Source organism: Panthera uncia, chromosome E1 (assembly GCF_023721935.1).
Source record: "Panthera uncia isolate 11264 chromosome E1, Puncia_PCG_1.0, whole genome shotgun sequence".
Taxonomy (NCBI): Eukaryota; Metazoa; Chordata; class Mammalia; order Carnivora; family Felidae; genus Panthera; species Panthera uncia.
Window position 1 is genome coordinate 17,646,405 of NC_064814.1, and position 12,740 is coordinate 17,659,144.

Below are 12,740 nucleotides of genomic sequence, written 5' to 3' on the forward strand. Positions count from 1 at the left end.
GGTAATGTCTCCCTCTTAATGAATGTGTGTAAAACTGTAACAGGCACAAAAACCAAAGCCGAAGAATCAAAGACTTACATCTGTCAAACCTATGCCACAGAAGCCATTTCAAATTCAGGGCTATTTCTTAGATAGGTTTGAAAATGTATCTCACGATTTAAATTTGAAAACGAAGCAAAGCGCAAACACCAAGTAGAAGTTACACTACGAGGAACATGCAGGTCAGCCAGGTGCAAAAGATACATGGTCAAAATATGGCATGAAGAAGACAACTAAGAAAGGTACATGTAGTGACTCACTTTCTACTAAGTCTTCTCAAGAAACACTGGAATTTAACCCAATGGTAACAGATTATGACGTGGGCCAGTTTTTCAGTTAATGTAACGTATGTGACAGTGTGGAGAGTGACCAGGTTAACTAACTGGTAAGGAACTGCTTCGATTCAAAACAGGGGGTACCCGGCGTGGACAGTGATACAGGATAGGTATCCAAACAGCAAGAGGTTCCACAGTACTTGGCACGGTGGGGGTGTCGGAGTGTGTGACTGAGGGGAATGGCATTCAGTCAGGCCTCCGGGCTTGTGTAACAGAAGGCCCCAAAGGATGGAACGAATGAAAAGCATCTCTGTGGTAAACACAGAGTGCATTTAAAAGCGTTGACAGGAGCTGTGTAGGAACGCCATGTAAAAATCATAGCAGGAATTCGCGTGAATCATAAGGACCCGGACCGGCCTTGCTGACACGGTTCTGCCAAAGTATTTCTTGGCGGATTCCCCGGGAGCAACGAAGCAGTCCTCAAACTTCAAACTAACCTTCCAAACGAACGTAAAGGAGTAGCGTATGGTTGTGTAGTTCATCCTACTCCCATTAATTTTTTTCTTTTGAATTAAGACTCCTCCAGGATTTTTGCTGCCACAGGTGGGGGTTGGGCCTTCCAGGTGTTTTGTATGTTGCCTTCACGAGATGGTGGGCTATGTGTTCTGGAAGTAAGCTCAGGACTTGAATTTCAAGTTTTAGGCATTCTCACTGGCTCCCCAAACCAACCTAGTTTGGTACAAGAGATTATAAAATACTCCTAAAACACAGCAACTCATCCCAACTAGAACAGGGAGTGAATGAACCTGGTATACTGATATTTTAATAACACCCAACTAAAAATATGAACTATCCACAAAATAACGAGGCAATCTCAGTAGAAGGAGCACATACTTCACGCAACTGAAGTATGACAAAAATGATGGTGTGTGAAATGAATTTCTGTGATGTGAATATTTTAAATAAGCCACGTTTGTCTAATTACTTAAGTTAAGTTCCATACACAGATCTTTGTGTAAAGAAAGTAAATCATGTTCTGCTTTATTCTGTAAATCATTATTATTTTGCTTAAAGGGAGGCAACTTATATTAGAACTAAGGGGGAAAAATCAGTTAATAGGGCTCCACCTTTCACATTATATATAATTTCCAAGAGAGACAATGAAAAGGGAAGATGCCTAAGCTGACGTGTCTAATTCACCACATAGCTAAATCTACCAACAAAACGGTGTGACCTAGAACTTGCACGTTATAATTTTAAATAGCAAGCACTAAGGCAGCTCCAATGTTGTAACTTAAAACCTCACTGAAGAGATCACAATTTTATTCTGTAAATTGGTTAGGCATCCACTTAAGGTAGATATTCAGCATTGCTACTTCTAAAGAATCATATATTTTTAGCATGATCAAACATTTTGGTCCTGCAAAAAATATCGTAGTTAATCTTGGCTTTAAAAAGCTGGCCTACGTTTAAATGCTCAAAAGGAAAGCTGGACAATGGGTTGAATGATAAGGATAACAAATGAAACTGCATTAATGGATTAGTGTTTCTAAAATCTTGTATCTATATCATCAAATACAAGTCACAACAGTCAAAAAAAGCTTCCAGCTGCCATGCTTATTGTCACATTTTTGAGGGTCATTATTAAGGACCGAGTGAAAACACTCCTAGTATTTTTCTGGCTTTTGTCCCCAGGAAGAAAGTGGGAACTTTGACAAAAATAATATTAAGTTTCAGTATCCCAATACAAAAACCACAGAATTGCTTAAAATTAAACAATAAAAAACCAAAACTACTCGAACTTGAAACCTTGTACACCGTTCATATTCAGATAGTCTCTAAGATGTGATGTCATCATAAGGTTGTGAACAGATTCCAGAAAGGATGCTCTCAACTTTGGGCAGCGATAATAACACACCTCCTTCTCCCGACAGCATTACTGATCGGTTTGGAGTTAATCCAGAGAGAAGAGGAGAAAGCAAAAGAGCAACAGAAAGCTTGTTTTTGACAGAAAAGAATATGATGAAGAACAAACATGGATCATGAACACGTAAAATACAGAAGTTTTACTTTTCCAGTGTCATGTTTAAGAACATCAGATGCAAGACCACGGAGAAAACATTATTGTCCCTGCTTCCAGCTACTTTCATTGACACGGCTACCAATACACTCCTTTTCTTCACAACTTTAACACAACTTCACTTTAACAGCTAAGCTTTTAAGAAAATAAACGAAAGCTCAAAAAGGATGTACTCACTTCGATTCATCGTAAGGCGTTTTACAGATACAGTAAAGCTTTGTGTCCTTCTTAGTTTCCTTTGAGGTAGTAGAGATCATTTTCTTCTTCTTGGACTTGGAGCTCGAGTCTCTTTCCTCTTCTCGCTTCCTCTTCTGGGAAGCGGCAGGCAGCGTGGCCGTGGCCGTGGCCGTGGCCGTGGCCGTGGCCAGGGGGCCCGTGTGCTGTGGGGGAGGCGGAGGCGGGGGTGACGGCGGAGGGGCCGGAGGCGCAGGCGGCGCTGCGGGGGAGGGAGCCGCTACCGCTGTGGCCTGCACCATGTCTTTTTCTTTCTTAATCCTCAGGTCTCTCTTGAGCTCTTCCTGTTGTCAATTAAAGACAATACAAAGCTGTCATCGAACTCACGTTCATGTCGGACTCGGCCAGAGGACTCTGCGTTACCTCTCTTCTCACCTCCCCTCCCCTTGTTGGAGTGGCTCTGAGGTCAGCCTCGTGTGAGGGGGTCTGTAATTTGAGTGTCATCCTCACTATACCCTGAACCCAGTCAAAACAACGAGAAGTATAAAGTGAAGATTACGGAACGACTCGAGATCTGCCAGTATCTTCAAAGGACACCTGCAGAAAGATGATCCAGTTGCTGAAAACAACGTGCCCCGGGCTTGCTCTTTTTGTGCCCTGGTTATTTCTGTTGTTGCTCAGAATGGGGTTACAAGTGTCTTCACCCACTAGCTAGCTGCTTTCTTCTGGCGGCTCACCGTCTGTATCCTTATAAAAATTTCTTTTCAACGTTTATTTATTTTTTTGAGACAGGGAGAGACAGGGCGTGAACGGGGGAGGGTCAGAGAGGGAGACACAGAATCCGAAACAGGCTCCGGGCTCCGAGCTGTCGGCACAGAGCCCGACGCGGGGTTCGAACTCACAGACCGTGAGATCGTGACCTGAGCCGAAGTCGGACGCTCAACTGAGCCATCCAGGCGCCCCCGTCTGTGTCCTTATAAACTGAACACGATTCTTAAAATTTGGCCTGACCAGCCACAAGTTGAATGAGACACAGATTTGTCTAATTTATTAGGCTCCTAGGTCTAGAATTTAAAAACGCAGGAAGAGCTATCTTATCAACACACACTCTGATATAAAGTAAAACCCTTACTTCTCTTCACGTGAAATACTTTACAGATACACGTGTTACCTAGTGCCACAACTTATTCTTAGAAATGATGATTATTTCTCTAGAAAAGGCCATTGGCATTGGCATCCATGAACAAACCTGGTGTAAATCAATCACTGCTATGACCAAGCTTTTATTTTTTTAAATTTGTTTATTATTTATTTTGAGATAGAGAGCACGAGCAGGGGAAGGGCAGAGAGACAGGGAGAGAGAGAATCCGAAGCAGGCTCCATGCTGTCAGCACAGAGCCTGATGTGCGGCTCGAACTCATCAACTATGAGATCATGACCTGAGCTGAAATCGAGAGTCAGATGCTTAACCAACTGTTAAGCATGGTAAGATCTTTTGAAGATCACAATAAAAAAAATTTTTACAGTAATTTCTACACCCAACATGCGGCTCGAACTTATGACCCTGGGATCAAAAGTCGCATGTTCCAATGACTGAGCCAGCCAGGCGCCCTGTAAACATCACAAAAATTCTAACAAATAAACCTGAACGGTCCTGGTTTAATGAATCTTATTTTCTCTATTTAGCATCTAGATGGTCCGGTAAGTGAGAAGGTAAGCTGCGTGACTATTCAGCAGCCCTTCTCAATGTAAAAGGTCGAAACCTTGAGTGTCATTTTCCTAATTAATATGATGCGTTTATAACGTAGCGAAATGGATTTTAGTAAAATCAAGATGATCAAGGTGGTTTGATGGGGTGGGGTGCCTGGCTGGCTCATTTGGTAGAGCATGAGACTCTTGATCTCAGGGTCATGAGTTCAAACCTCACATTAGGCAGAGATCACTTAAAAAACCCACAGATGGTACGTTGGGTATACGCTCGACCCCCCTTCAAGAACACACCAATGACAGTAAACTATAAGACAGAGAAAAATCGAAAAGACAGAGCCATGTTCGAGTAAAATAAATGTCTCTATGAAATGGAAACACAATACTGAATGGGGCTAAACCTGCAGGCCCAGTGGACTCCAGGTTCAGAGGTAGGAGGAGGTGGCCCAACAACAACCGGTCTCTGCAGGGAGAAAGGGACTCAACATGCTGCATGGGGGGGGGTGGGGGTGGGGTCACGAGAACAGGCTCCCTGCTTGATGTGGGTCTGGCTGCTCTTACACTGGGCTTCCAGGGAGGAAACAGAACTCCTCTCACTTAAATGCCAAATGCAAATCAAATGAAAACATGTGATGTGAAAAAAGGCAAAGTCAATAACTGAATCTGAATTAATTCCAAATGAAATCAATTTTATAGAACAATTTGACCAAAAACTTCATAATATGTAGGTTTGAGATGTTCAAAGAGCTAAATGAAGGTTTAATTTCTATTAAGAAATGGTAAGAAATTACTTTATCAATAAGAGAAGCAGAGAGGGTTGGAGGAAAGATAAAAAGGTGGAACACAGGACATTTTTAGGGCAGTGGAACTATTCTGTCTGTAACTTGGGTTTGACATTACACATTTGTCAAACTCCCAGGACTGTGTAACACAAAGAGTGAAACAATGTAAACCGTGGACTTTAGTTAATAGCAATGTACCACCTGGCTCATCAACTGTAACAAATGGCCACACTGATACAAGATGTTAATAATAAACGTGTGTGTGTGTGTGTGTGTGTGTGTGTGTGTGTGTGTGTGTGTTTTGAAGGGGAGTGAGTACACAAGAACTTTCCTGCATAATTTTTCTGTAAATTTCAAACTCTAAAAAACAGCCTATTTAACAAAAAAGACAGACAAGCAGAAATCATACAAGAATAAAGATATAAACAGGGCGCCTGGGTGGCTCAGTTGGTTAAGCATCTGACTTCAGCTCAGGTCACGACCCCATGATTCATGGGTTCGAGCCCCGCATTGAGCTCTGTGCTGGCAGCTCAGAGCCTGGAGCCTGCTTCGGATTCTGCGTCTCCCTCTCTCTCTCTGCCCCACCTCCACTTGCGCTCTGTCTCTTTGTGTCTCTCAAAAATGAATAAACATTAACAAAAATTTTTTTAAGTATAATAAAGATTATGTAATATACGGTTAAGAACACCATCCTGTATAATAGGATATTTACAGAAGCGCTGTTTTTTAAATGGCTGCACACTGTAATGAGTAGAGACATATTCCGTATGTGTTGTCTCTAGTGTGATTCTGTTTTGGTATAAACTGAGTTTACATATGGATACATACATTAAAAATAATGTAAGTTATATTCTGAAATTATTTAACAACAGTCATCTCTGGGGGGTGCAATGACTTTAAATTTTTTTAATGTTTGTTTATTTTTGAGAGAGAAAAAGAGTGCAAGTGGGGGAGGAACAGAGAGAGAGAGAGAGAGAGAGAGAGAGAGAGAGAGAGAGAGAGAGACAGAATCCAAAGGAGGCTCCAGGCTCTGAGCTGTCAGCACAGAGCGTGACGCAGGGCTCGAACTCATGGATCATGAGATCATGACCAGAGCCAAAGTCGGATGCTTAACTGACTGAGCCACCCAGGTGCCCCAACTTACAGAATGTTTTAATGTTTACTTATTTTTGAGAGAGAGAGAGAGAGAGAGAGAGAGAGAGAGAACACGAATGGGGGAGGGGCACAGAGAGAGGGATAGAGAGTGGAGCCTGAGACAGGGTGAAACTCACGAACTGTGAGATCATAACCTGAGCCAAAATCAAGAGTTGGACGCCCAACTGACTGAGCCACCCAGAATCCCTGACTTAGATTATTTTCATTTGTTGGCCAAGCTAATTGTTTTCAAAGACATCTGACTGTACACGTCCAATTTATTTATTTATATGTAAAGAATACAGATGATAAATAAATCCCCATTCTGTGCAGAAGATGGAGTAGGAATAGCATATGACACACATTAGATGTTAAATACCAGCTGCATGAATTGAATGGATAAGTCACATTTATATCCTATTCCGCAAGCTGAATTTTTCACTCAAACTTTTCTCATGGAGAATTTTCCCCAAGGAATTAAAGACAAAAAGTACCAATTCTGCAGTCACCATTTTGTTAAAATGGCAGCCCATTGTGTGGACACCCAAATGCATTGAATCCAGTGGTTCCCAACTGAGGTACCTCTAGAGAGTATTTGAGAATGTAGGTGGAGGGGCAAGGTCATTTTTTGGGTTGAAGGTGATACTATCATTTAGTAAATGCTTGGGTTCTTACAGTGTGTAAAAAAAACTGACCTATGGAAAGGGCCTAAAGTCCTTCTGTTGAGAAATCCGATTACTATGTGGATTTCAGGATGATTCCAAACTTTTATTATTATTATTATTATTATTATTATTATTATTAACATTAATTATGTCCTTGCTTACAGATCTTGCCTAATTGTTTCTTAGAAGAATTTCTAGAAGTGAAATTATGGATCAGAATATCCACATTTTAAAGAATTTTCATACACTGATGCAATGTTCTCTAGAAATACATATTTTCTCTAAAACGACAGTCTTTTCATTTCATTCCTTGGTATTTAGGTTGACTATCTTTTTGTACATTTATTGGTGTTTGGCATTTTTTAATTTGAAAATTGTGTGTCTCACACATTATTAGAGTGTTTCTTTGTTTTAATTTCTGCTTTATTGAGGTATCCCTGATAAAACTATAAGATATATTTACAGTATACATTGCAGTGACAGGATTTCCCCTCATCTAGTTAACTAATGTTCATCTTTTTCTGTTTTTATGTTCTCCTTTTTCTTACTGACTTAAAGAGCTCTTTAAATTTTAGAAATACTAATTCTGTCATAAATATCATAAAATGTTTTTTTCGTTTGCTATCTGTTTTTCAATATTGTTCATTGTATTTTCTTTATTCCAACAAAAAATTTTTTTTCTGTCTTCAAATCTTTTTCCTTTAAAGCATTTGAGATCTGTAATGCGTGAGAGTGGTTTTCCCCACTCCAAGATTACAAAGATGACAGGCCTGTTTTCTTCTATTATTTTTGTGGTTTCCTTTTTTACATTAAAATTTTTGATCTGAAACGTATCTTTAAAAAAAAAACCCTCCCTACTTAAAACTTAAAACTTACTCATTTATTTTGAGAGAGAGAGCACGCACAAGTGAGAGAGAATCAGAGAGAAAGAGAGAGACAGAATCCCAAGCAGGCTCCACACTGACAGAATGGAGCCCAATGCAGCTCGAACTCACAAACCGTGAGATCATGATCTGAGCTGAAACCAAGAGTCGGATGCTTAACCAACTGAGTCACCCAGGGGCCCTGAAATGCATCTCACACACAAAAAAATTTTTTTAAATGTTTATTTATTTTTGAGAGAGAGAGAGAGAGAGAGAGAGAGAGAGACAGAGAGTGAGAAGGGGAGGGGCAGAGAGGAAGGGAGACACAGAATCTGAAGCAGGCTCCAGGCTCTGAGCTGTTGGCACAGAGCCCGATGTAGGGCTCAAACCTATGAACTGCAAGATCATGACCTGAGCCGAAGTTGGACGCTTAACCGACTGAGCCACCCGGGTGCCCCTGCTATGAGATGTGCCTTAATTTAAGGTGAGAGGGAATATTTGCTACTAAGAATTGGCTTTTGTTTATTGCCCTTTGACAACGGTTGTAGTCTCGACATTTATCTAGTGAGTGACTGACTACCTCACTGAATCCTCTCATAAAATTTAGGGTGGGGCTGTTGATATAATATTATACATTATGATGTTATATATACAATATAATACAATATAATATAATATAATATAATATAATATAATATTGTATCATATACAATAAACATTTTACCTTCTTTTTTTTCTTGACTTAATACACTATCTAGAAATTTCCGGAGGTAATAAATAATAATGGTGGTTTTCGGCACTGTCACCTGGTTTTTGACTTTAGTGGGAAGGTCTCTTAATGTCTCAGAGTTGTGGAACCATTGGTTGCTGGGCTGATCAATTTAAAAAAAAAAGTACTTCTCATCTTTTTAAAATATACAAGGCACATTTAGGTATGCTTTAGATAGCCTACTTCTAAGAAGCTGTTCAAATATGCATGAATAGATGTCTTCTTTCATTTTTAAATAACCCCCCCAAGCAAGCAGAGGGTTAGCAATGCCTACAGGATCAGTTACAAGACAAGAAAATATGGGGTCTTATTTAACGGGTGCTCTTCTTCTTCTCCTTTTTTTTTTTTTAAGTTTGTTTGTTTGTTTGTTTATTTATTTATTTATTTTGAGAGAGAGAGAGAGAGAGAGAGAGAGAGAGAGAGAGAGAGAATCCCAAACAGGTTCCACACTATCAGCGCAGAGCCCAATGTGGGGCTTGAACCCATGAACCATGGGATCACGACCCGAGCCAAAACCCATTGTTGGATGCTTAACTGACTAAGCCACCCAGATGCCGCTTATCTAATGGGCACTCTTTATTTTTCATTCTTCCGACATTGTTTTGTAGTTCTTGGTCTACCTTTCTCATGAAACTTGGCTTCTGATAACTTTTGGCGAGACTATGTCATAGAGAATAAACGCTATCCCCAAGGAGGTGCTCAAAATGTTTTTCTTTAAATCAATAGACTGACCTTAGAGTGGTTACTTGAGAGATTCCTAGATGCCTTCAGATATAAAAGCTCTGTCGTGTTTGAAAAGACATGTGTCCCACTGCTTTTAGTTTATGCACAAAAATGTTAAGTTCTAGAAACTAGCTGAAATGTAAAGCGTAACCAAAGAGGCAAGGGAAAAAAAAAAAAAAGAATATAATGACATGCTAAACACTGGCCATGGAAGGAAAGGAAATCCCTTCTTACCTGCACTTGAATTTGTAGGTCTTTGTCCAGGAGCGCTCTCTTTTTTAGTATTTCCGCTTTGAGTTGTTCTTTGTGTTTGAAGAGCAGCGCGGAGAGCTTGGTGGCATTCTGCTTGCTACGTTTCTGTTCCACACTCTCTTCGCGCTTCCGTTTTTTTGCTGCCTGTTTTTCTTCTTTATCTATCTTATCCAAAATATACTTCATCACCTGGTTACAGACAATCATTCTGGAGAGAAATACACAATCCATGTAATGCTGGGCATGTCATTCTGAAAAGCTCAAGACATCATTTTTCTATGTCTCTACGGTTGATACACAAACTTTCTGTGACCGGAAAGCTTCAAAGAGTGATTCAGACCAGTTTCGAGCACCCAGTATTGCCAAGTATCCACCTTTAATGAACTTCAGGCAAGATAAAAAACCAAAACAAACCAACAAAAAAACTTAAACTCAGACGTCCTGTCCGTGTACATGCTAAAGAGGAAAGGCCGACGTACAATGAGACCCTGTGTTGCTGGGTTATAAACATGTCTTCCTACCTTTGATTCTCTTCTCTTTCAGCTGGAGTCATGGTCTTTTTCTGCTTTAAATGTTCTATTACAGCATTATGCTTCATCACCACCTTCAGGACAGAACAAAATCCCAAAGTGCATATTTTATAATGACTACATGTTGGTATACAGATTAACAGCAGAAATCTGAGCACATGTATGTTTTCCAAAGAAAACCGTAAGAGTTTTATGTCAGAACATAAACAGAATTAGAGCTGCAATATGGCCTGAGTGCTTACCGTGTACTGGGCACTGTGCTACGTAAGCACCTGACATTACCTCAATTATTCCTCGTAACAACACCGAAAGGGATAATCTTATAAATGAGATTCTGAGGCATGAAAAAATTAACTCACTTGTTTGACACGAAAAAAGGAATAGAAGCTGTAATTTTAACCCAGCTATCACTCTGCAACAGCCATTTTTGTTACCATTATGCTCTCTTCCTAGGTATTAATTTCTCCTCCCCGTCCCACTTTGCACAGAGATTAGGATAAAGACAGATATCGTAGTAATTCTAAGTTTACAGACTACACGGTACTAAACGCTGGGTGATAATGCATTTGAACATACATAGGACATCGATTTATAAGACTATTACCACACGCCTTTAAAATCCCTTTGTTGTTTAAAAAGTACTTCTAACGACGTTGCATTAGAATCATCAAACGTGCTAGGAGACAAGGTCTCAATTCATCCAACCACTGCAAAGGAACGTCGCTCATACGGCGTGACAGAGGTGCTGACTGCTGCTACAATGGCACTCATGGTCCAAATATCCGCGTACCAAATCAACGTGTTGTACACCTTAAATGTATACGCTGCTGTATGTCAAACATATCCCAATAAAAAATAAAATGCAAAGTGTTTCTATACACATGACCTCATTTAATCGTTACAATAATCTCACGTGGCTGTCAAGAGAGGGAGTATTAAGGAGGATACGGAGCTCAGGGCAGAGAGGACAGTGTCGTGGACTGTGAATGGGAGACCCAGGAACTGAACGCAGGTCTCATGACTTGGGAACACTGGAAAGCCACACTCAACCTCCTGACTAATGCTGAGTGGTGCACGCTGTTGACGCAAAGAAAGTTTCCCTCAGCAATGCTTCAGGATCTTGTACACGTGACTTCATTTTAAGTAGAGCAATGCCAACTCCTCTAAATTGCCTTACTTCACTAAGACGCTATTGTAGGATGCCACTTTTTATTTGAGCTATGGAACAGAAGAATCTCCCACCTCTAACAAAGGTGTGGTTAGAAACGCAAATGAGTTTCAATGGTCTGTAATGTGTCCCTCACGCAAACTAAGGAGTGACGACTGCAAATAACTTCAGAGCGCTCCTGATGCCTGAGCGGCTGTAAGCTTAGTTGACCTTCAAGTCCTAGATCAATGGTGCGGAAACTCCTAACTCCATCCTTCCCATCTTAGTTCTCCCCCAGCACAGGCAGTTTTTCTAATAAGCACTGATTGTCACATCCAAGGAGAGTTCCAAGCCATGGCAGTCATTCAGTATTTTTTCGTCAATCCAGTGCTGCTTTCTAAATAGAACCGTCAATGACTTTTGCCTCCTGTAGGAAACCTGACACAACCAACACTAGGTCTACTGCACAGCACAATCATTCAAGCTACTGAACATGCTGCTTTTACTTAATAACTTTACCTGTTTCTGAATGATTTCACTTTGATTAGAAGCTTGGAGAGTGTGTTCCCGCTTAATTTCTATCTGCTGCTGCTTCTTCTTTTGCTGCTGATCCCTGAGTTGCTGAACCCTTTGCAACTGCTCTTGCACACTGGCTGCCTGCACTGTAACCACATTCTGAATGTGGTGAGTCTGCACAGGACTGCTTTGCTGAATTTGAATAGGTAACTGGAGTTTGATTTGCTGGGGCACACCACCTTGCTGAGCCTGTATCTGAGCCACAACCTGCGACTGGATCTGAGAGAGAACCTGGACTTGTGGTTGCAGCTGGGGCACAGCAATGACTTGGGGCTGCGGCTGCTGTATCTGTAGCTGAGGACGGCATGGGGATGAAACAGTAACTTGGTTTAACGTCTGTCCTGATGAAAGAGTTTGAGTCGGAGACTGTACCTGGGGTTGTGATTGTGGCTGGCCCTGGGAAGGTGTCTGAAGAGATGTATGTGGTTGAATTGGAATCGGTTGTGAGGTTGTAGTCTGAACCTGGGATTGCTGTCCGGGAGACACTTGGGATGGAGTCGATGGACGTATTCGAGTCTGTGGTGGACTTTGGACGCGAGCAGGAGACTGTCCTTGGACATTACTTTGAGGCTGACACTGTACTGCGGCTTGGGGTTTGGATGACTGTGCTTGGGCGGGTTGTGCTTCAGAAGGGACATGGGATGCAACGGTTGTTGGGGTCTGAGCTTCAGGCTGAGTCTGCACTTCAGGCTGAGCTGGGGACGGGGGCTGGGTTTGGGGCTGGGGCTGAGCTGAAGGCTGAGCAGTCTGTGGCTGGGCTTCTGGAGGACTCACACTTGATGACTGAGCTGGTGGCAAGGTTTTGGCTTGTGGCACCTGTGTCGGGGGTGATAATTTACTCTGTCTTTGTTCACCTGTACCTGTGAAAAAGAAAGACCAAATGTTTCTATGACTCTACGACACAGAACCTTGGTTAAAGAAGAATCTGCAAGGGATTGCCTAAAGGTGCGAATTCTGAAGTTCAGTATAGAAGACCGACACCTTAGACATTCCAGAGACACTCCAGAGACACATCTGAGTTAGG

General features: G+C 41.4%; 1 protein-coding gene and 1 non-coding gene across 15 annotated transcripts in view; one reads left to right on the forward strand and one right to left on the reverse strand.

The window, feature by feature from the left end:
• BPTF (bromodomain PHD finger transcription factor) overlaps positions 1 to 12,740 on the reverse strand; it is a 145,667-nt gene that overhangs the window by 15,116 nt on the left and 117,811 nt on the right. For 11 of the 14 annotated variants that reach the window (XM_049637626.1, XM_049637632.1, XM_049637625.1 and 8 more), the window contains 4 exons: positions 11,660 to 12,576; positions 9,985 to 10,067; positions 9,446 to 9,671; positions 2,572 to 2,912 (listed from right to left, as the gene is read on the reverse strand). In XM_049637626.1, the coding sequence (XP_049493583.1) occupies positions 2,572 to 2,912; positions 9,446 to 9,671; positions 9,985 to 10,067; positions 11,660 to 12,576 (1,567 nt within the window). The remainder of the gene's footprint in view (positions 1 to 2,571; positions 2,913 to 9,445; positions 9,672 to 9,984; positions 10,068 to 11,659; positions 12,577 to 12,740) is intronic. The other 3 variants (XM_049637635.1, XM_049637638.1, XM_049637636.1) reach the window with 2 other exon arrangements.
• On the forward strand, positions 4,431 to 4,503 carry TRNAK-CUU (transfer RNA lysine (anticodon CUU)). Its single transcript has one exon. It is a non-coding gene; the product is annotated as a tRNA-Lys (tRNA).